This window comes from Arachis duranensis, chromosome 4 (genome assembly GCF_000817695.3).
Source record: "Arachis duranensis cultivar V14167 chromosome 4, aradu.V14167.gnm2.J7QH, whole genome shotgun sequence".
Taxonomy (NCBI): domain Eukaryota; kingdom Viridiplantae; phylum Streptophyta; class Magnoliopsida; order Fabales; family Fabaceae; genus Arachis; species Arachis duranensis.
Genome location: NC_029775.3, coordinates 68,238,921 through 68,261,534, shown reverse-complemented (window position 1 = coordinate 68,261,534; position 22,614 = coordinate 68,238,921). Strand labels below are relative to the sequence as shown.

Here is a 22,614-nt window from a genome sequence, read left to right as displayed (position 1 = left end):
AAAAATTTAGCGATTAAATTTTGTTTCGATTTTTTTGTGTATTTTCTAAATATTTATTCAAATGTTGATAAAAAATTTTTAGATTAAATGAATAAGTCGTTTGCTAAATACAAAAATATTTTTGTCACTAAAAAAATATAAGTATTAATTATTTTTATCAAATTTAAAAATTATTTTAAATAATATTTTTAAAAAAATTTTTATCAACAAATAAAATTATCCTAAAATGAATGAATCATAACATAACATTAAAATTCTTCATTAAATGCTTGTCAATGCCAAATCAATTTCTATGCTGAACTCTTGCAAAAGTCAAATGACAAAATTAACTTCTACTCCTATTTCAAATTTAAAAGTGCACCATGCATCATCCCCTGAAACCTTTCTCCTCTCACATTTCAACGCCCCCAAGAATAGAAAACAAAAAGTCAAAAACAAAACGAAACTGCTTCTCAAGCATTTAACTCAAACTGATAGTCAACTTTTCTAAAAGAAAAATAAAAATATTAATTGCTCAATAACTTTTTTATATTTGTTCTATATTTAAGTAAACACTAATCAATTTATATTTTTTCGCTGAAAATGATAAAAGATGGCCCCTAGGAAAATCGTAAAAACTGCAATAAAGTCAACACCTCTTTATTTCCCTCCTCTCACCCGATGCGGTTTTTTGCTTCCAACTTCATTACTTCAACTCTGTTCTGTTCTGTTCTGTTCTTCTTCCCTCTGCTCTCGATTTTTTCATTAGCGCCAATGCACCATTGAGATCCACAGAAGAAACTCAAAGCTTGAATTGAAACCCATTGTTTGGTAGCACTGTCCATCTTCCAATGGGTAACCGAATGGGTAAACTCTGCGTCTGCTCCTCCGACACTGCCGGAGAAATCTCCGGCAGATTCGACAACGGGATAACCTTCCTCTCCGATTCACATGACAAAGCTCTTGGAGACTCCATCTGCTATGTGAGACCAGACAATTCTCACTTCTCCCGTGGCGGCGGCGGCAATGTGTTTTCGGACGGCAACGCCACCTTCGTTACTTTCCGGTCTGTGTCCGGGGCCACCGTGAGTGCAAACACGTCGTCAACGCCTTCGACCTGCCTTGATGATTCTGTTCAGCAAGAGACAGCTTTGGATTCCTCTGCTTCATTTGAGAGTTCAGGTTCCTTCGCTTCCACAACCATGACAACCTCAATAATGGTGCCTCTGCAACCGCAACAACACTCTCCTGCTGATGGATTCTTTATTCATACCTTTCCAAAGAGCCCGTTGAATAATCGTGTCTCGAACGGTCAATTAGGTGATGAGAAAGCTTATGGTTATGAACATGCCAATAACAAAACATGTGGGCGAAGTTTGAAGAAGTTGCTGAGTGGATCGTTTCTCCCCAAGGAGAAGAGACCGATTTTCAAGAACAACGGGAATGCTAACGCCAGAGTGGGTTGTAGCACAAATTTGAGTGATGAACCAAAGTTTCATAACGTTGTTGTTGTTGATGATGATGATGATGATGACGATGATAAGTGTAATTTGTCAAAGGGCTGTCAGAACTTGCATTGGGCTCATGGTAGAGCTGGCGAGGATCGTTTACATATCGTGATTTGCGAGGATCATGGGTGGATTTATGTTGGGATTTACGATGGATTCAATGGTCCTGATGCCACTGACTATCTTCTGAACAATTTGTTTTATGCTGTTTATGAAGAACTCAAGAAGATACTGGGTTGTCAAGGTTCCAAATCGTTGGTGGATGGTGGTTCTTATTCTTCCTCAAGTTTCAATAAAGAAAACAATCCAATAGGAAATGGAAACTTGAAAGTAGAGAGAAGGAATAGCAGAAATTGCAAGAAAGAGGTGAAACTGAACATAGAAAACATGGTGGAGGCTAAAATGATTCTTGAGAATGCGAAATTGAGTGAGTGGGATGTTTTGCAAGGTCTTTCAAAGGCGCTGAGGATAACGGAGGCTGCGTTTCTTAAGAGTTCAGATGAGATGATAGCTCAAAATCCGGTGTTGGCTATGATGGGTTCTTGTGTGTTGGTTATGTTGATGAAGGGGGAAGATGTGTACTTGATGAATGTTGGAGATAGCCGAGCTGTGTTGGCAACTCATAATGGGAATTCTCTTCAGCTTACTATGGAGCATAGCACTCATGTCAAAGAGGTAAGTTTTCTAATACAAAAATTATACGAAAAATTAATTAATATTAACCAACAGAAAAAGCTAGTTACCTAGCATTACTCTAGATTTTGTATTTTTCACTAGTTATTTTATTTTTCTGCAAACTTTTAAACACGTGAAACATTGAAAATAAAAATGATCTGAAAAGCTATGCTTGTTGGAAGAATCACAAGTTCATGAGACTAGCCAGTTAAGAATTGTTATGTATCTCAGGAGGTTCGTAGAATATGGAGGGAGCATCCAGATGACCCTTCTGCTGTAACTAAAGGAAGGGTTAAAGGTTACTTGAATGTCACAAGGGCTTTTGGAGCCGGCTTCCTTAAGCAGGTAATTTGGGATAAAGTAGTAAAGTAAGAAGTTAATCACTCTTAAATTAAGATAATAGGATATATATATTTTATAGAAGTTGCAAAATCAATATGATTAACCGTTTGCTTTACCACAATTTAAATTCAGTAATTTGATATTCATATTTAATTTCTTACATTACTTCATTCATAAATTAAGAAGTGTATATTTTCCTAAATTTTAAGACTCCATTTGGTAATAATTTTTGGGAGAGATATACAAAGATATTGAACAGCAAAATATCTTTATTTTAAAATAATATTTGTTTAAAAATTTTTATTCACAAAAAATTAAGGATAATAGAAACTATATAAAAAATTTTCTTTAATATTTCATCTTCATTTCTTATTTCTATAGTTTCTATACAAACAGATTATCAAACACATTTCTATTATATATGTTATAATATTGATTATGTGTTTTAGCTATCATAATTTGTAAGACTTATCATCAACTTTCAAAAATTTAGATTCAAAACTAGAATTTAATTTTAATACATTATTAGTATAAAATAGTTTTACATTAGCATCTAATTATTGAGTGTTATTTCAATAAAAATAATTGTTTTTTATATTGATTATATATAGTGACAGATCCAGAAAATTTTGATAGTGAAAGTGAAATATATATAACATGATGATGAATTTTATAATAAAAATATTACGTTTAAATAAAAAATTAGCTATCAAATTATCAACTATAAATTTGTGTATAAATACATATATTATTTAACTTATTTTTAACGTATATTTTGTATTTTAAAATTTGTATTTTAAGATTTATTTTGTACAAGTGATTATTTTATGTATACGTAACATAATTGTTGTTATAATTATATTTTATTATTGTAAAATATGATTAGGTTTCAAAATATATAATTACAAATTAAAATACTAAAATAAAAATTTAAATATTTTTTATATTTTGTATATGTCGTTAAACAATCATTTAAAACTTAACTTTCATACAATTAGCTCTTGATGATATTCATAATTAAAAAAGTTCGTTGAATTAGTGCAGTTATTATGAAAAAAAAACTAAAGCTAATTTCAAAAGAAGAAACACAAATGGAGTCTTTCGAGTCGATTTCTAAGAAATAACACTAATCTTATTTAAATTTGAAAATTGATCATTATAATGAACATCTAATATGAAGTTCTCAAATTGATTATTAAGTGTCGAAAGTTGAATAAAAATTATTTTGAGCTCAAATTTAATAATTTAGTGGGGGTAAATAAATATTATTATTATATACTACTCAATAAAATTTCAAATTGTAGTGGGACGCTTGTCACTACGCTCATAAGAGTAAATCTACCCCTAACTACGCGAATGGTCATCTAAAAAAATAGATGAACGATCGCGTAAAATGTTTTCAACTTTCAACTAATTAAATTAGTCTTTAATTTTCTTGATTATTTGCTAACCAGCCACTTCACCAACTTCTTAATTTTGTAGCCTAAACAAAACAATGCAGTGTTGGAGACATTCAAAGTGAACTACATTGGAGACTCCCCATACATTACATGCTGCCCTTCACTCCACCACCATAGGCTCGGTCCAAATGACAAATTCCTCTTACTCTCTTCTGATGGAATTTTTCAATACTTCACCAATGAAGAAGCAATTTTTAAAGTGGACTATTTCATCACTATGTTCCCAGACATAGATCCTGCACAACTTCTCATTGAAGAAACACTGCACAGAGCAGCCAAAAAAGCTGGTAAAAGGCACCTTGTTTACTAGCTATGTTTCTTGCATTAGATTTACAAAAGACATCGTAACGATTCATTTAATATATCTGCTAAAATCAATGCTAGAAAAAAGATGTGTTATTAAGCTGTCTCAAAATAAATTCACCTAACATACCTTTTTAAATTAATAATGATATACTTTTTTTGAATAAAGAGTTCTTTTAATAAGAAATATGGAGATGTTTGATAATAAAAAAAGAATGAGTCAAAAACAGCTAAAATTTGTTTTATTTAATAATTAATGAATGTTAAATAAGATAATTTTTTATTATTTTTTTTATTTTCTTAACATTACCGATAATAATAATAATACCTATTACTTAAACTTATTTTCATGTGTCAATGTTTAACATGAATATCTCAATTATCAATCTTCTCATTATCAATAAACAAATAAAAAGACAAAAATACACATGAAAAAGTATAAAGGAAAATAAAAAGTACACCCAAAAGATTTCAAAATAACTAATGCACTCCAAAAAATGTTTAACCAAGTCAAAACTTTCTGTCAGTTGTGAAGGATTTAGTTAAACAAACTAAAAATAATTTTTTGAACTGTTATATCGAGATTTGGGTGATTACAAAATATATAATTTTAATTTTATGTCAAATAAGTAAAAAAAAAATCAAATTTTACTTGCCTAAACATTTTTTGAGATATATTTGGCTATTTTAAAATTTTTGTGTGTATATGTTTGTTATTTTTATACTTTTTGTGTGTATTTTTGTCTATTTATTCAAAAAAAAATTATCAATCTTATCTATTTTTTCTTACAAAATTGATGGTTATTAAAATGTTAGTGTCTACACTTTTGACTACAAAATCATCTTAATTTTTAAAGAAAGAAAATTTGGATTTTTTAAAAGAAAATAAAAACATTAAATGTATGTAACTAACTCTTTATTTTATTTAAGAATTAAGAAAGTACTTAGAAAAATATAAAATTGTTCAACTCTTATTGTTTATTTATTTAGCTTTTACTAATGAATGCTCTTCTCAAATGCACTTGAAGAAAGCAAGTTATAGTTTGACTTTTTATTTTTAATGGTGCAGGTATGAATTTCCATGAGTTGCTTGATATCCCACAAGGAGAAACACGACTTTACCATGATGACATTTCTATTGTCATAATCTCTTTGGAGGGAAAAATATGGCGTTCGACAGTATAAAATATTCACATAAAACAAATGGTATAATTAACAACTAAGTGACTAACTACACTAATACCGAGAGTTTTAGCAGATTCCTTTTATTTTCTCTCCCGATTTGATATTTTTTTTTGTTTTTTGTTTCTTTTTTAAGATGTAACATCAAATAGTCAAAATTAGGCATAGCCAGCGGAAGATAAGAGCTATCAGTTCATATATTTACTTGTAGACAGTTCACAGTTGTTTAAAAAGGAAGGACGAGTTCTGTTTTTTTCGCGAACCTCTACATATTGCAAGGGATTAACGGAAAAATCAAACTATATACAACAAATTTTCAAGGAGATCAGAACCAGAAATTAGTTGATATGAGAAGGTATAATCAGTCAATAAGAGGTTGATACTGAAAGAAATTTGTCCCTTTTATTTCAAATTCATCAAGGTAGAGATCTGTTATATAAAATATAATATATGGCCCTATACCGAATTGATGTTGATTTTATTGTTCTTTGTTAGTTTGCAGAAAAGTAAACTACTCTGACATTTTCCAATTGTTTTGTTGCTATTTGGTGTCAGCTAAGGAAGATCGTGTAAAGTTTAATATATAATTTTTTTAGACTCAATGTAGAAGTTAACAGGATATATAAATAGTAAATTTATTTTAGATAAATTTATTAGTGAAACTCATTTTTATTATGAATATAGTAGCTAGAACCTATCGTACTTGTCTAGCTGTTTTTCTACTATTAAGTTATATTATTTTTTAAAAGATAAAAATATTATAAATTAGGTAAATTTCACTTTGTTATTTCACATTTTATTTAAGGATTTGTTCGTATATTCAATCAAATAACATTCATAAAACATGAGTGTCTTTGTAAAAGTTTTAAGATAAAGTTATCAAAATATTAAAAGTGTCTAATCTTAAAATATTTTGACCTTTTATTATTATATGTGTATGTTAAATCTTTTATTTCAATGAACAATTCTCATTATAATTTGATTTAGTAGTAATCTTTAAAATCTTTAGATTATACTATAATCTAGTTTAAGTCTTACTTAAAACAGTTAATATAAAATATTTAAAAATTTTAGGTTAGTGGGATATCTAATCCGAGTCACTTCTTAGTTTAAAAAAGATTAAAGAAATATTATTTAAAGTTATTAGATTAGTAAAGTATCTAGTGTAAGTGGTGCCTAAAATAATTAGTAAAATATCAAAATTTTTCTGGTTGGTGATGTATCTAATTTGAGTCACTTTTTTGCTTTGAAAGTTTGAGACAACAATATCTAAAGTTTTTAGATTGGTGGGTATCCAATTTGAGTGTTTGACAGAAAAGGTAAGTAGAATATTTAAGGTTCTTATGTTCGTGAAAAATCTAATCTAAATCACTTCGTAGACTTAAGAAGGCTTGAAGAAATAATATTTAAAGATCTTAGATTTTACTTTTGTTCAGTGTAGTTAAAGTTGTAGTATGAGAATGCTCAATAAAAATAATACCTATTCTACATTTATTCTAATTGTAATGACCCAATTCTTAGCATGTCAAGACCAATGCTAATACTAGGAGGCTAGTTATCTATCAGTTTATGGGAATCTAGACTCTTTATTTAATATATATTCATATTAGCTTGTTGTACTAATCATAAACGTAAATGTTATTGAATATCGGCTTTTGTTAAGCTTTGTGGACATTCATATTACAGGCTAGGACTTCATATATACATCAAGGGAATAACATCAGTCATGTGAACCTTGACACACCTTCGATATATTACATTATATATATACTATAGACTCTTACAAATATATGTGGCCTCAGGTTTTGACTCATTCAAAAAGCTCTAGTTTGGTACCTAGGCTAACAAGGAAACAATAAGTCCTACTTCTCGAGAAGAATTCTAACAAGGACAGGAAAAATACTCTAGCCTCCAAAGCATCACATAGTATCGGGTGTCTTTAAAGCGCAAAACGTATTTTATAGTCTGGATCGTAACAGAAAGGAAGCTTCGTAATCTCATCCAATGTTACTGTCGGCTCCATCTGTAGGAACAATGAAGGAAGGGGGAGGGGTGAGAACCAACAATTCCTAGCATGGTACTAACGAAGGAAAACATTTCGTATATCGGTCCTAGAGTAAGTCTCTAGCGTTGGGATAGTTGTATGCACGATCATTTCTACTTTAGGTTTACAGTTTTTAGTCTCTTTCATTCCATGACAGTTTCAATCCTTTTCAATCTAGTACAGTCTTAGTTCCCTTCTACATCATTCATTACTGTTTATATTTAATACCATGGTTAACCTCATAATAGTCAATCAGCAATAACAGAAAATTAGAGGCAAGCATTTCACAAACATATAGCATTGTCATAGAGCACAATCACAAAGAATATGCCACAAAAAATCTTGCTGCATGTCTGTCCTACACCGACTATAAACTCATACGTCGGTTGACTATTTGCAACCTAATATTATCTGGGAACAAGCCCCGAATAAGGCTTTCCATTTGTATCCGTTAAGCTTACATATTGGGATGGATAAAATCATAACTCAAGCCCGACACTCGAATGGTCGCAGAGCTTGATGCCTTAATATGTGTGTAACACCCTACCACACAAAACTTTATGTTTAAGTCGTAAAATAGAGGTGGCTGGACACGCACACACAACCCAAAATACCTATATACAACCCTAGTTCTCCATACACTTCTAAGAGGTACAAAAGTAAAACAAGTTGTTAGGAGAATTTCATACATATAGTCATATACAAATAGTACACAAAATAATATCCCAAAGATCCACTTCGCTGCAGAACTCCAGACGCTTAGCGAGGTGCCTCTCGACTTGCATCTGAAAAACACAAACATCCGTATGGAATGAAAACCGGGGGTTCTCAGCATGGTAAAGTGCCGCATACATAAGATATAAGGTCTTGAAAAAAGTCAGAGGCAATCTTAGAACTCTGACACTCAGATTAAAAATCTTAAAGAACTAAAACAGAAACCATAAATTAAGGTGGTTTTCTAAGGATTTCTAACTCAACCAAAACTTAAACCTAACATTCGATCCTCCTCCTTTCCTCTAATCCTCTAACACCAGAGAAACCGCACAAACAACCAAGCAGACAATGACAAACACAGGTAGAATACAAGTACTGCAGGTAACAATATAACAATTAACATAGTAAGTTCATTTAGGCATTCCCAAATAATGCACAAACAAGCAATTCAAACAATATGCATATGATGCATGTCTGTCTTATGGCTGATGAGTCTTATCTGTCGGTTATCAAGCCGACCCGACAAGTCTAGCTGCTAAACCCTGGACTGTCCTCCCGTCGCGCATCCCCAAGAGTCTATGCATAACTTTTTTCTCATATATAAAATATGCTTATTGGAGGTATCCTTCCCGAAAATTTATACGTGCCCGGTCACCCTTATGACGTAGGGTCAACAGAGTATCAAGTCTCGACCTAGAACACGTGGTGGCGGTACTTTACTTAGGGAAACTCGTATCTCAGATAAATTGAGTGCATAAGCCACAAAAATATTCATAACCATTCATAATCATTGCACAATCATTCTTTATAGCCATGGCATCACATATACTTCACTTCTTTGCACTTTTCATACATAATTTATCATTTTTCGACCTTACTTCAGCCCCAGGTTATCACCTTTTCCTAGCTTCATCTCATTATTGGGCATACTATTAAGATCTAGGGTTAAAAGAATAAAAATAGAGGTTTTAAAACAAAAAATTATGTTTGCTAAAAACAGGGTTCACGCATATGCGTGGGCGTGCATTTTTCCTTGCTTGCATACGCGAGATGCCCAACCTAGAAGGGTTGGTCGCGTCGCGTGCAGGTGGTCCCGTACGCAACCCTTTAAAAACCACTGCTCGCGTATGCAAGCACCCTACTCGCGTACGCAAGATGCCAAACTCGAAAGGGGTGGTCGCGTCGCGTGCAGTGGTCGCGTACGCAAGATCTGCAGATTGGCAAAAATGTTGAATGCTGCAAAATTTTCAGTTTTGCACTCCAAACTTCCGACGCGCATAACTTTTTTATTTAAAAATATTTTTCATCCGTTCGGCATAAACTTCATGGACCCAATTTTCATATGAAATAAGTTTGAAATAATTTAGGGTCTGAAAGGCGAGTTATGACTCTCTGAAGTTCGGTCAAAAATTAGATTTTCACAAAAGTGCTTAAACCTCCAATTTCACCAAAATCAAACTCAATACCAACACTCCACTCATACAAATAGCACCATAACATACCATTTACAGCACCACAATCTCCACATCCTACCACAATCAACCACACTTCAATATTACACAGTCTCATACATAAATTCCTCAATTAACCAACAATATTATCATTAATTCATCATATATACATATTCAATCTTAACACCTTAACAATCATCATTGAATCATCATATAGTATTCCATTTTCATCACCATCATCAATCACTAACCCAATGCTCAACCTATTTTCATCACAAACAATAATCACCCACAAATACTCAATCTATATCAACAATTATCATCAAAGGTACTAAGCATTTAACATATTCATTTATTCCAACATATCCTATGGTCATCTAGCCTAAATTTTTATAAGACATTATATATTAAATACGAGAAACCAAAATCATACCTTGGCCGATTTTCTCGTATAATCCAAGGCAACACAAATAGGCAAGATCTCAAACTTCACCACCAAAATTCAGCAATCCAATGACCCAATCAAGTTTCTATCTCCTCAATGTTGCTCCAAAACACAATTACACACTACCTATGCACATTAGCACATTTATATACAAATTTTCAATACCTAACACACAATAATCAAAGAATCCACAAGGCTTAGAGAGTCCTTACCCTATCCATGCCTCAAATGAGCAAAACCCGCTAATCCATCAAGTTTAATTTGAGCCTAAACTCTAAGATATCAAGTTTCAACAACCAAATCCCCAAAAATTCGATAATCAAGGGAATTGAGAGGCTGAGATGAAGGATGAGATTTATTACCGAAATTAGTTACCGAGCTTTTCGTAGAGCTTGATATCGTGGACGCATGACCGTAAACGGTACGGCGATCGGAGCTCGGAGTGAAAAGATATGGTGGTTGGAAATCAATATAAGGATTTTATTCTCTTTTCTCTTGTTCTTGAGTTTGCTTCAGCGTTTTTGCTGAATGGGGGAAAAAAATGATTCTTCTTTAAGTTTTTGGGTTGGGCCTTGGGCTCAATACGGGTTTGATTTGTTTAGTTTGATCTAATTTTGAGCTAAATTCTTTAAAATTAGTGTCAAAATTTTTATTTTAATTAGTTCTATCTTATTAAACTATAAAATTTACATTTTTAATTTATTTTATTAAAAATTAATTTATTAAATAATTATTCACTAATTTTACGAGAATTACAATATGTACCTTGGAAAATAGTGTGCATTCAAAACAATCATTCTACGGTATAGGAATTTTTATCTTGATCCTTAAGCTCTAAACTCGTAGGATTATAATTTGCGTTAAGTAAAGGACACTTGACGCCGTTATCCTTTTAGGAAACTCATTGGTAGCGTTTGTTTTGAGGTACTGGGACAGAGACTGAAAGATTGAAATTCAGTATCATGTTTGTTGACTCAGAGACTAGTACTAAAATTTCTGTCTCTGTCCTTAAAATTTCACTATTTCAGTACCTCCAAAAAGTGAAGACACATGGGACTAAAATTTTTAGAGACAGAAACTGAAACTTTAATAACATTTTATACCTAAAATACTATCATTTCAATTAATTAATTCCAATTTTACCTTTTGTACAAATTAAATTAGAGTTTTATTCTTGTTTTCATTTTTGTCTCTCACTTTGCACCAAACAGAATACTAAAATTTATTTCTGTCTCTATCTCTTAGTTTCTGTCTCCCAGTCTTAGTCTTTCAGTCTCTGTCTCTCCACCAAATGTTACCATTAAGTTCATTAGTTTTTCTACAAGGGACCCTTTGTGCCCTTATCGTTTTAGAAACATTACCATTTTGTCATTAGCCTTTCATTATTTTTATCCTTATAGGCATACAATTTTTCATTCATCTTTTAGAGTCATTAGTTTATCATTCAGAATCACTCGTTTATCATTCGGAGGCTTTTAATCATTATCATTTTGTTGCAAAGCTTTTGCCTTTAATCTTTTAGAAAAAAAAATTCATTCTTTCCTTGGTCTTTTAGATAAATGACAATTATGTTCTTGATCTCTCAATTTACTATTTTATCTTTAACTTTTTTTATGTAAATGACTTTTATGCCATTTCTCTTTAAGATTATCCTTTTGCGTTCACTCTATCATAAAAATACTATTCTGCCATGTAGAATCCTGAGTTACAGTTTAACTCTCACTTTTTCTTAAAATGACCTTTTTACTCCTGTGACATCAATCTACCATTTTGTCTATAGGCTTTTTTTGAAATGACCAATTTGCCTTTCGTTGTTCAAATGGCCATTTTGCTCCTAAAATTTTTATAAAGTTACCATTATGCTCCTAATCTTTTATAAAATTATCATTATGTCCTTGAACTTTTACATAATTACTATTTACCTCTTGTGATTTTAAATTACCATTTTAACTCTGATCTTTTAAAAAAAGTTACCATTTTAATCCTAATATTTTATAAAAAAAATACTATTTTATCCCACTAGGACTCTAAATTACCATTTTATTCTCAGATTTTTACTATTATAATCGTTTTAACATTCTTTAACAAAATTACACTTTTATTCCCTAATCTTTAGCATAATTACATTCTTGTCTCTAGTTTATCATAATTTTCATTTTACTCCTACATTTTTTTAAAATTATAATTTTTCCCTTAACCTCATTTTATTTACCTTTTTGTCCCGAATCTTTTATAAAATTACATTGTTGTCCCTAAACCTTCTAATTTTCTATTTTTATCCTATATCTTTAATTATATTTTTGCTCATTTTTCACACTAATTTTTATTATGTTACATATTTGGGCTCTACACTCTTCTCAGTTCTAATTCTTAGCTCTCTTTTCTATTTGGGTGCATTTTTTTGTGTTTTTATATTTTTTCATAATGACTCTTTTACCCTAAATTTATATTCTTAAATCTTTTAACCTTTTCTTTTGATATCTTTTGATCTTTTCTTCATTTTCAGAATGTAGTATAAACAAATCAGTTTTGACCATATAGTTTTTCCCTTAACTTAGAAATTGTTTCAAATATTTAATGAAAGGATCTCTTGAATTATAAGCTAACATATTTTGTTACATGCAAGTTCAAAGACTTCATAAGCATTTGTAGTTCAATTGCTTCAAGAGAAATTATTTTAGCACGATTCGGACCCACCTTTTTCGTGTTACATCAATACCACCTTCATTGATGACCATTATACTAACTTCACATCCTACATAGGCAAATTCCTTTAGGACTTAACAGGTACAAGATAGAAGGATCATGTTGTCTCATGGTGTTTGGAGACAAAGACTGATTTGACCCAGTCCATTTCTATGGTTATGGATTAGTTTATCCTTCGTGATGATAGACATGAATCAAATTAAGTGTTTACTTTTAAATTTCTGATAAAATAATAATGGGTTGGGAATTTATTATCTTTTGTTCAAAATTACAAATTAGCTAGTGGCATTGGTAGAAAAAAATTGTTTATGTTATACATTTAGCAGATCAAAAGCTCATATCAATTAGTGTAACACCTTATCACTCTAAGCCTTATTTTTAACCGTAAAGCAACGAATAATAAAGCATCACGATAATTTTAAAATTCATACGATAATATATAATCAAGAAGTATAATAAACTAGAAGCTCAATAAAGGAATAAAAGCTCAAAGACGCAAAAAATAAAGATACAAAAACGCAAATCGTTCAGATACGATAACTAAAGCATAAAGGTAAGGAAAAGAGATTATAGATACAAGATATATGTGTACAATATGTCCAAAAAAAACCTAGTTACAACCCGCGAAATTTAGGCCAATTAGTTAAAATAAATACAACAGAATTTTAAAAGTTAAAATGAATACATCCTATCTCTCAAAGTTTAAGCAAGGCAACAAGTAGAATAATCAAAAGTAAGATAATAACTAAAGCAAAATAAACAAAAGGCAAAAGTGAGCCATCCTCCACTCTGTCACCATCTACAAACTCATCGAGATGGGTTGCAACCTGCTTCTGAAAATAACAACTGTAACAACTCCAATTTTTGCACCAACGCGAGATTTTCTCAAAATAATATTTTAAAGTGATTAGTTTTATTTTGACAAGTCGACTTCGAACCCAAAGTAAAATAAATAGTAATATAATTTCATTATTATGTTATTTATTTATTTTACTTGCTCTACTTATAATAGAGTTTAGATAATAATAATAATTATTATTATTATTATTATTATTATCAAGCTCGATATTCGACCATATAAGTAATTATCGGTATTTTTTGATGAGTTTAGAGTTGCTAATACTTCATCAAATATCTTTCATCCTCAAATTACTAATGTCATTTATATTAGTAACTCATATATATTTAACCCTATATATATACTTATGTTTAAATATATTCAGTTTTCATAAATATTCGTTTGAAAAATTTATAACTTGAACCGCCGACTCTATTACACCGAAACCTTGACACATAACCCCTTTCCTAACCAATCAACCACTTCATTAGTTAATCTTATCATTCTTCATTTTATTTCATTGAGCCCGAACCATTAAAGAGAAGTTTAATTACTCTGTTGATCTCTATAATTTTGCAAAATTTTTAATTAAATTTCTATATATTTTTTTTCCTTTTAATTGAGTCTTTGCACCAAATTTTATTTTTAATTGGGTCCCTATACTTTTTTTTTCTTTTATTTTAGTTTCTGCACTAATTTTTTAATAGAATCCCTATATAATTAAACTAATTATTGTTAAGAAAGATTTAATTGAAAAAAAAAATTGGCGTAGAGAACTAATTAAAAAAAAATATAGAAACCTAATTAAAAATTTCGCAAAACTATAAAGACCAACAGAATAATTAAACGTTAAAGAAAAGAAAGAAAGGAAACGTGGATCAAACTAAAACCATGACACCTCATTAGTTTCATTCATTAAGTGTCATATAATCATATAATCATCTTCAATTGGCTTCATTTCTTTTTCTTTCATATGATAAGCGAGAGAGACCAAACTTGCATGGAGAAAATCGTAACTCCTACTAAAATTTCGGCTTCAATTTTTTGTGATCTGTAATTCTAATAAAAAAATTAATCCGATTAAAATGTTTGTATTTTCTTTTTCTACACAATGATTTCACTTTTGTTTGATAGAAGTTGACGGTAATGTAGTATTTTTCTCTTTAAATTTAGTTAATTGAAATTTTAGAAAGTACAGATGATTTTTAACATTTTTTTCTTTAGCAACTCGATCAAAAAATTTCTTCGAAATTTCGAGTATTTTAATTTCATAGGCAAGTAAAATTTTGGTAAATTTTCACCGATTAAATTGTATTTAACAAGTGAAGTTGATGTTTGAATTAATTGTTGTTAGAATTTGATTGAATTTGCTTAATTTTAATGTTGAACTTTTATGGAATCTTGGTGTTTTAGTAAGTGTGTGTCTCAGCCAGCCTTGGGACAGCGGAAACGTGGCTTTGATGATGAAATTTGGGCTTTTTTTATTGTCTATTATTGAGTAGAATTTTAGGAAGTTCAATGACTAAGTGATTATATAAAAGTTACTCAGAGCCGGTAATTGAAAAACTAAAAAATGGAGTTATATATCAAGTGAAATTTTTATGAGAAACAAAGGAAGGTTTTGTTTTGTTTAGGGTAAAGAGAACAGCCAAGATTTTTTATTTTTTTTTTATTTTTTTTAGAGTAAAAAATATAATTTTATAAAAAGATGAAGTTAAATTTATAATTATATAAGTTTTTGGGTATTTTGGGTAATAAGTAAAGTTCAGGGTTATTTTTATAAATATGAAAATAGTGAGGATTTAAATTTAATTTTATAAAATGTTGAGGTTAAAAATAGAATATTAAAAAGTTCGTGATTTAGAAAGTAATTAATAAAAGTTTAAATATAAGGTTTTATAAACAAAATTTTAAAAGAAGATAATAAATATTATTTTAAATATTTCTTTAAATTATTCATTTATATTAAAATAAATTATTATTAAAATTATTATTCATCAAAGACATTATCTTGTAAGAATATCATAATGTGTATTATTAATGATAAAGCAAACAAGTAGAGTAATCTTAAAATCTTTAGAGAATACAGACTTAATTAAAAAACTTTATAATTCTTTTCCATAAGATATTTAGCGAAAAAATGAGAGAATAGTGCGAAGATAATTTATAGTATGGAATGATAAGAAAGAAAAGAAGAAGACAGAAAAGAAAAGGAAAGAAAAATATTAAAGAAATCTTTGTCACAGGAGAGCAGAGAACAAAAATTAAAAGAATCTGACGAACCTCTTTCATAGGAGAGCATAGCACAGAAAAGAAAAGAATGTATTAACTGAAGGGATCTCTACCACAGGAGAGCAGAGGACAAAGATAAAGAAAATGCTTTGAAAGACTGTCTACCACAAGAGAGCAGATGCGATCTTGTTTGGGCGTTAGTGCCAAATGTATAGTGGGAACGCCCACACACTGAGAATTATTTTCCAGATGTAAGCATATTACAATACATTTAAAAGTCACACTGTATGCGGTCTGGCCATAAGACTTATATGCACAATGTATGCATCTGGAAAGCCATATTTGAGACTTGTGTCCGGGTAATGTCGGGAGCGGGTAGGCAACTGACACATGAGCTCATGGCCTGCGATAGAATAGACATGCATCATCCTTGCTGCACATTTGCATTTTTCTTGATGATGTGAAATTGATTGTGATTGTCTTCTTCTTTTTGTGCATTCTTTAATTGTATACTGAATTATTGTGACTGGTTGCTTCTCTGTGATTCTTGTATAATTGGCTGTGAATTAAATTGAACTGTGATAATTCCGACTTAACTAACTATCCCCAACCCTACTAAAAACTCCCAGTTCTTACCCCTTTCCTTCCTCTCCTTTAGATGGAGACCAGAGTCCTGTTTTATGAGATGGACCCTCCCTACATATATGAGGATCTTGTACAGCATAGGTTTTACATAGTAGCTGCAGAGATTCGGACCCGTATGTACGTTCTGCCGACCACCCCTTCCGTCATCTGATTAACACTCCGCACTTTAACCCCGATATGCCTTATGAGTTTCCGTTGCATTGGCTCCCCTTGGATGCTCCGTTTTATCCGTTCCATGATGGACCTGTACCTCATCAGTACCTCAATTAGCCTGAGGATCAGGTGGACCCTGAGCTTGAGCCTATGGAAGAGCATATACCAGAGCCTATACTTGAGGAGGATATTCTTGTAGAGCATATCTTAGTATCTTCGCCTGAGCCATCACCTGTAGAGACACACACCACCTCCATTAGTGGACCGACGAGTTTTGGCAAGACCAGTAGTACGAGTGCCAGGGCCCCTCCTGAGATTGTTGATATTTCTGATGATGAGGACGAGGATCCTGAGGAGTGTTCAGATGTGATTGTGATTTCTTCTAACGAGAATAGTTGATGCTTAGGAGCTGAGGATGTGACTTATGGGAGTTTTTTTGTGTTAGCCTAACTTTTGTGTTTTAGTCTCTCGCTTTTTATTAGACTCACTGAGAGGATAGGATGTATATAGTTGATTAGGCTAGTTTCGGGTGCCAGCTTAGGGCTTTCTATATGGACCAAGGCCTGGAGTGTTAATTATGTGTATAATAACAAGATGTGAAGGGTTGTACGCAAACTTATGATATATATATGACATTACATTTATCTGTATGTATGATCTATGATATATGTTATTGATGAGTCCACATTTGATGATATATTTTGACTCAATTTGGATAGATTCTAGCACATAAACCTACATTTAAGCACCAAAATAGCATAATTTTGTGTTTTGTCCCTAATTTGATCCTAAATGTGAAAACATGTGTTTTTTATGCTTAAATGAGCAATTTAATTTCACTTTTATTCCATTTGATGCCGTGACATATTTGTTGAGTGATTTCAGGTCAGTTGGGGAAGAATGGATAGCCAAAAGTGGAAGAAAACATGTACAAGGGAGAAAACATGAAGAAAACAAGAAAAAGCACACACAGCAAAGTGTGCGTGTGCACGAGCAAGCGTGCATGCGCACAAGAAGGAATTTCCATGTGTGCGTGCGCACGACCACCTGTGCGTATGCACAGGTCAACTTTTAGCCAAGTGTGCGTATGCACAGGACCCTACACGTGATTTCATTAATGAATTACGTGCTTCGCAATTTCTGAGGCCTCTTGGTCCATTTTGAAAGGTTTGAAGGTTGAATTTGGATGCTATATGAAGGGGAATTCAACAATTATGAAGAGAGCTCACTTAGATAGTTTTTTTAGAGAGTAATTAGGAGTAGGAGTAGGAGTAGTGTAGCTTTGCTCTCTTAAAGTTTCATTTCCATTTCCATTATACCATTTTATTGTAAGCTTTGATTTTGGATTTTGCTTTTTTAACTGTAAGTACTCTCAGTTTCCTCTTTAATTAAAGCACTTTTACTTCCATTTCCTTTTGGTTCAAGTTACTTTGTTCATATTTCCAATTTTGAGTTTCTTGAAGTTTTGATTGATGAATTTAATGTTTTATGCTTCCTTTATGCTTGATTGCTTGTTTATATTTGGTTTTGTGCATAGTTGGTTATATTTTTCCAATTTTTCTTGCAATTTTCCATGTTTTACTTTTATGCACACAAGGTGTTTGTAAAAATGCCAACCTTAGATTGTGAGTAGATTTTCACACCTTGGCTTGGCGCTTGAGTTCCTAAGATACTAGAGTCATAATGTCTGACATTTAGTGATAATTCTTGGGTAGTTAGTTGACTCTTGTTTCCATTGATGCTAGCTTTTTATCAACTAGCTTGATAAGTTAGCTAGGACTTATGGATTAAGGTCAATTATGATTGCTTGACTTACTCCTCGATGTTTGGGGTTAACTAGGCGAGATTGACTCATCATAATTATCATAGTTGTGGTTATGGCAATGATAGGATTCGTTAGATCCTCATTTTTCCAAGTCATGGCTCTTTTTTACATACCTTGCATTTTTACTAGTTTTGATCTTACTTTTCTCTTACTTGATTTAATATCAATTTTGATCATCTCTTCGTTCTCTTATTACTTAGTTCTTTTAATCTTTTGTTCCTTGATTTGAAAACATCCCTTTTTGTCCCTAACAACTGAAAGAGTAACACTTCCAATTGCATTCCTAGGGAGAACGACCTGAGGTTAAATGACTCTCGGTTTATATTTGGTTTGAATTGTGATAACATTTGATTGTGAGAGTTTATTGTTGATTTGGACTATGCTACTATCGACTCGACTCTATTGATTCTAAACCGACATAGAAATCTCTATCATCAAATTTGGTGCCGTTGCCGGGGACTGCAATTGGTGTTATATCTTTTGATTGATGTGAATATGTTAATAGTGTAAATAGCACTTTTTGGTTGTTTGTTTGCTTTTGTTAGTAGGTTTTTGTTTACATTTTGTTCATGAATTTTTCACACCATCACCACAATGCACCCCAATGGAACCCAAACTCTTACCCTTATAGGCACCAATTCTATATGCCATCACCTCACTACATACAAAACCAAGACTTTTACCCTCATGAGTTTGATTGTCAAACTTCATCTCCTCAATATTCATCTTCACACATGGATCAAGTCACACAAGAAGTACTTTTTATACTAATTTAAGACCAACAAGAGTTCCGGAAGAAGCAAGAACAAGTCATGTCTACCTTAGCGGAAACTCTTGACCGGTTAGCTTCATTGCATTCATGCCATGACTAAGAAATTCCAGTGGATGAATGTATGGAACCAAGTAAAGAGTGTGGAATGATTGAGAAATTGCAAAATCAAGTAGAAGATGACAAGTCACAACATGAAGCACAAGAGGAGACAAATGAAGAGTTGGTGGGAGTTGATAAAGAGGATTCCATCTTTCAAGATTTTTTGTCCAACTTGGTTGATCCCTCTAATAACATTCATAAGCCTCCCTTGTTTGAATTTGAAGGAGATGTTGATGTGGATTTCACACAACCCTCAATTTTTGACTTGAGTGATGATGAGGAAGATTCAAAAGAAGTTGAGGAAGATTTTGGCTACCAAGAAGTGAAGGTACTTATGCAAGAGCAAATTGAGTGGGTGAAGATTTCTCCAACAAGCTTTCTAGGCCCACATCAATATGCCATCTTAAAGACGGATTGTCAACTTCAAACCCTTCTCGGAGTAGTGGATGGTGGAGAGAAGAATGCTAACTGGCAAGGGAATAGAAAGTTCATCAAAAAGGCCAAGTTAACATTTGGAGCTCAATTTTGGTGCAAGAGTCAATCTAGTGGATTCGGGGGAGTGTACAAGTTTGTCCATGGTGATTCAAGATAATGTTCATCTATGTGCAACAATGAAGATCAACGAGAATATGAACAAGAGACTAGAGTATGGGATCCGGGAATTGGTTTGAGGAGTCAACACTCATGGATCGTAGTTGCTATCTTGGAGTCTTTAAATAGTTCGAGGCTATTCATTTGGGACCCCGGAGGTTAAATCAATAGCAAACTTGGTTGAAGATTCAAGGAGGAGTGGAAACACAAGCCACCCTAACTAGGATCTCCTCACCAAGTCCAACTTGAGGACTTTAAACCAAAGTGCTAGGTGGGAGACACCCCACCATGGTAATATCCTTTTAACTTTCTCTCTTTTAGTTTTTAATGCTGGAATAATTGATTATTTTTCTTGGTTGGTTAGTTTTATTTTGATTATTGTTGGGTAATTGTAGTGAAATAATGTGTTTTTGGGAGTTTTATGATGTTTTGGGACTTGAAAACCTGTTTTGGATATCATGCTTGATGCTATAGAGGCGGAATTTTTGTTGCAGGAACAGAGTCCTGTGCGTACACACAGCCTTGTGCGCGCGCACAGTTCCCCTATTTTTCCGTCCCTGTGCGTCCGCACATAAGCGTGCACACGCACACCCCAAAACACTCCCTCTGTTCACGGCACGCGCACGGCTTGTGCGTGTTACACCCCTTTCTTTCCTCCTTCTGCGTCCACACACCTTGCATGCGCACGCACACTCCTCACTTTTCTTTCAAAAAAAAAAAAGAAACCCATCTGTGCGTGTGCATAGCTTGGTGCGCACACACACCCTTTGACACCCCTTCTGGTCGCAGTGCACACAACCCTTGTGCATGGGAACAACCCCCATTTTTGTTTTCTGTGCGCGCACAATGTCTTGTGCATCCGCACAGGTTACGATGGCCTTTCTGTTCGCAGCGCCTGCACGCTGCTGTGTGTGCGCACACGCTTTCTTCTCCTTTTCATGTGTCCGCACATGACCTTGTGCGTCCGCACAGGTCACTTTTCGAACGTTAATTCGAAAAGGGAAACTGTCGCACTTCACAAGCCCCATCCCGACCTTTTCTTTTCTTCTTTCTTCTTCCTAAAGCACAGTAGCACCATCACCCAACCTTACGCACTCTCCAGTTCAGACCACCTAGACACCTTCGTCCGACCCCTCGCTACCGTCGATGACCACCGTCGCCCTCTCTTCCTTTCTTCTTCTCCTCGCTCTTCTATATTTCCCTTTTTATCTTCTTTGTACCGTGCTGCACCATGTGTCTGCGACGGCAACCCTAGGCCACGCCTTCCAATTCCAACGAACAGAACCAGAAGCGGCGAACTTCTGTGCTACTGCAACCACCCTTGCTTCTATATTTTTAGAGAAAGAGAATTAATATATGATCTATTCGAAGCTGCGACAGGTATGAGAATGATGCATAATTTTTTCCGTATCGGGGGAGTCGCGGCCGATCTACCTCATGGTTGGATAGATAAATGTTTAGATTTCTGCGATTATTTTTTAACAGGGGTTGTTGAATATCAAAAACTTATTACGCGAAATCCCATTTTTTTAGAACAGGTTGAGGGAATAGGCATTGTTAGTGGAAAGGAAGTAATTAATTGGGGTTTATCAGGACCGATGCTTCGGGCTTCCGAAATACAATGGGATCTGCGTAAAGTTGAAAATTATGAGTGTTATGGGGAATTTGATTGGGACGTTCAATGGCAAAAAGAAGGAGATTCATTAGCTCGTTATTTAGTTCGAATTGGTGAAATGGTGGAATCCATAAAAATTATTCAACAGGCTTTGGAAGGAATTCCCGGCGGACCATATGAGAATTTAGAAATCCGTTACTTTGATAGGGAAAGGGAACCAGAATGGAATGATTTTGAATATCGATTCATTAGTAAAAAACCGTCTCCGACTTTTGAATTGCCGAAACAAGAACTTTATGTAAGAGTTGAAGCCCCCAAAGGAGAATTGGAGATTTTTCTAATAGGAGATCAGAATGGTTTTCCTTGGAGATGGAAAATTCGTCCAGCCACTACCCTCGCCTCCCCATTTTTTCTTCTTTTTCCCGTCAACGCAGGTTCCATGTCCTTCCTTGTAACCTGTTTCCCCTTATTTCTATTTCAGTTCCTTTATTTTTACTACTTTCAATTTCTATTTTAGTAACTAGGTGGCATTAGGTTAGATGACTTGTGTTTTTTGGGTTAAATGCTTGAATGTTGGCAGATTATTTCTGATTTATCTGGACTTAATGCTGCTGTGTATGAACTTTGAATGCTACTTTTAATTCCTGCATACAACATGCTTGATATATTTCCCAAATGAATATTTTTGGTTTAAATCTTGTGTCTGATCAGCATAGGCTTTAAATTTTGTTTTCATTAGGCATTTTGATTCATAGTGTGTAGTTTAGTCCAATTTCTGCTGGTGTTTGAGCTTGAATGCCTATATGCACTTAAATGAATTTGATTGGAACACCAAATTGAATCGAATCTACAGCTGTGATTATTTGGTTCGGTGTTAACTTTTGCTGTGCATATCATAGTTTAGTTGACAATTTGTTAGTTATGCACTTGGTTGCTGATTTTGCTTAAAAGACCAAACTGAAGTGACTTTACAGCTGTGACCATCCTGTTTGGTACATTCTAAGTGCATAACCTGAATTTTGTTTAGTGAATTGA

The 22,614-nt window shown here is 32.9% G+C and overlaps 2 protein-coding genes across 2 annotated transcripts; both read left to right on the top strand.

Annotated features, from left to right (window-relative positions):
• Nucleotides 1–546: 546 nt before the first annotated feature.
• LOC107484733 (probable protein phosphatase 2C 4) lies at nucleotides 547–5,711 on the top strand. Its single transcript, XM_021140557.2, has 4 exons — nucleotides 547–2,162; nucleotides 2,394–2,507; nucleotides 3,987–4,251; nucleotides 5,337–5,711. The coding sequence occupies exons 1-4, from the start codon at nucleotides 831–833 to the stop codon at nucleotides 5,450–5,452; spliced, it is 1,827 nt and encodes a 608-aa protein (XP_020996216.1). The 5' UTR covers nucleotides 547–830; the 3' UTR covers nucleotides 5,453–5,711.
• Nucleotides 5,712–20,914: 15,203 nt separating this feature from the next.
• On the top strand, nucleotides 20,915–22,207 carry LOC107484724 (NAD(P)H-quinone oxidoreductase subunit H, chloroplastic-like). The gene is made up of 2 exons (XM_016105266.1): nucleotides 20,915–22,030; nucleotides 22,160–22,207. The coding sequence occupies exons 1-2, from the start codon at nucleotides 20,915–20,917 to the stop codon at nucleotides 22,205–22,207; spliced, it is 1,164 nt and encodes a 387-aa protein (XP_015960752.1).
• Nucleotides 22,208–22,614: the final 407 nt, after the last annotated feature.

Bases quoted from the DNA above. Each gene is read 5' to 3' on its own strand.
- LOC107484733 (XM_021140557.2), top strand. From the start codon at position 831: ATGGGTAACCGAATGGGTAAACTCTGCGTCTGCTCCTCCGACACTGCC. The intron at 2,508-3,986 runs GTAATTTGGGAT...TTAATTTTGTAG, and splicing joins GAGCCGGCTTCCTTAAGCAG to CCTAAACAAAACAATGCAGT. The intron at 4,252-5,336 runs GTAAAAGGCACC...TTAATGGTGCAG, and splicing joins CAGAGCAGCCAAAAAAGCTG to GTATGAATTTCCATGAGTTG.
- LOC107484724 (XM_016105266.1), top strand. From the start codon at position 20,915: ATGACCTTGTGCGTCCGCACAGGTCACTTTTCGAACGTTAATTCGAAA. The intron at 22,031-22,159 runs GTAACCTGTTTC...GAATGTTGGCAG, and splicing joins CAGGTTCCATGTCCTTCCTT to ATTATTTCTGATTTATCTGG.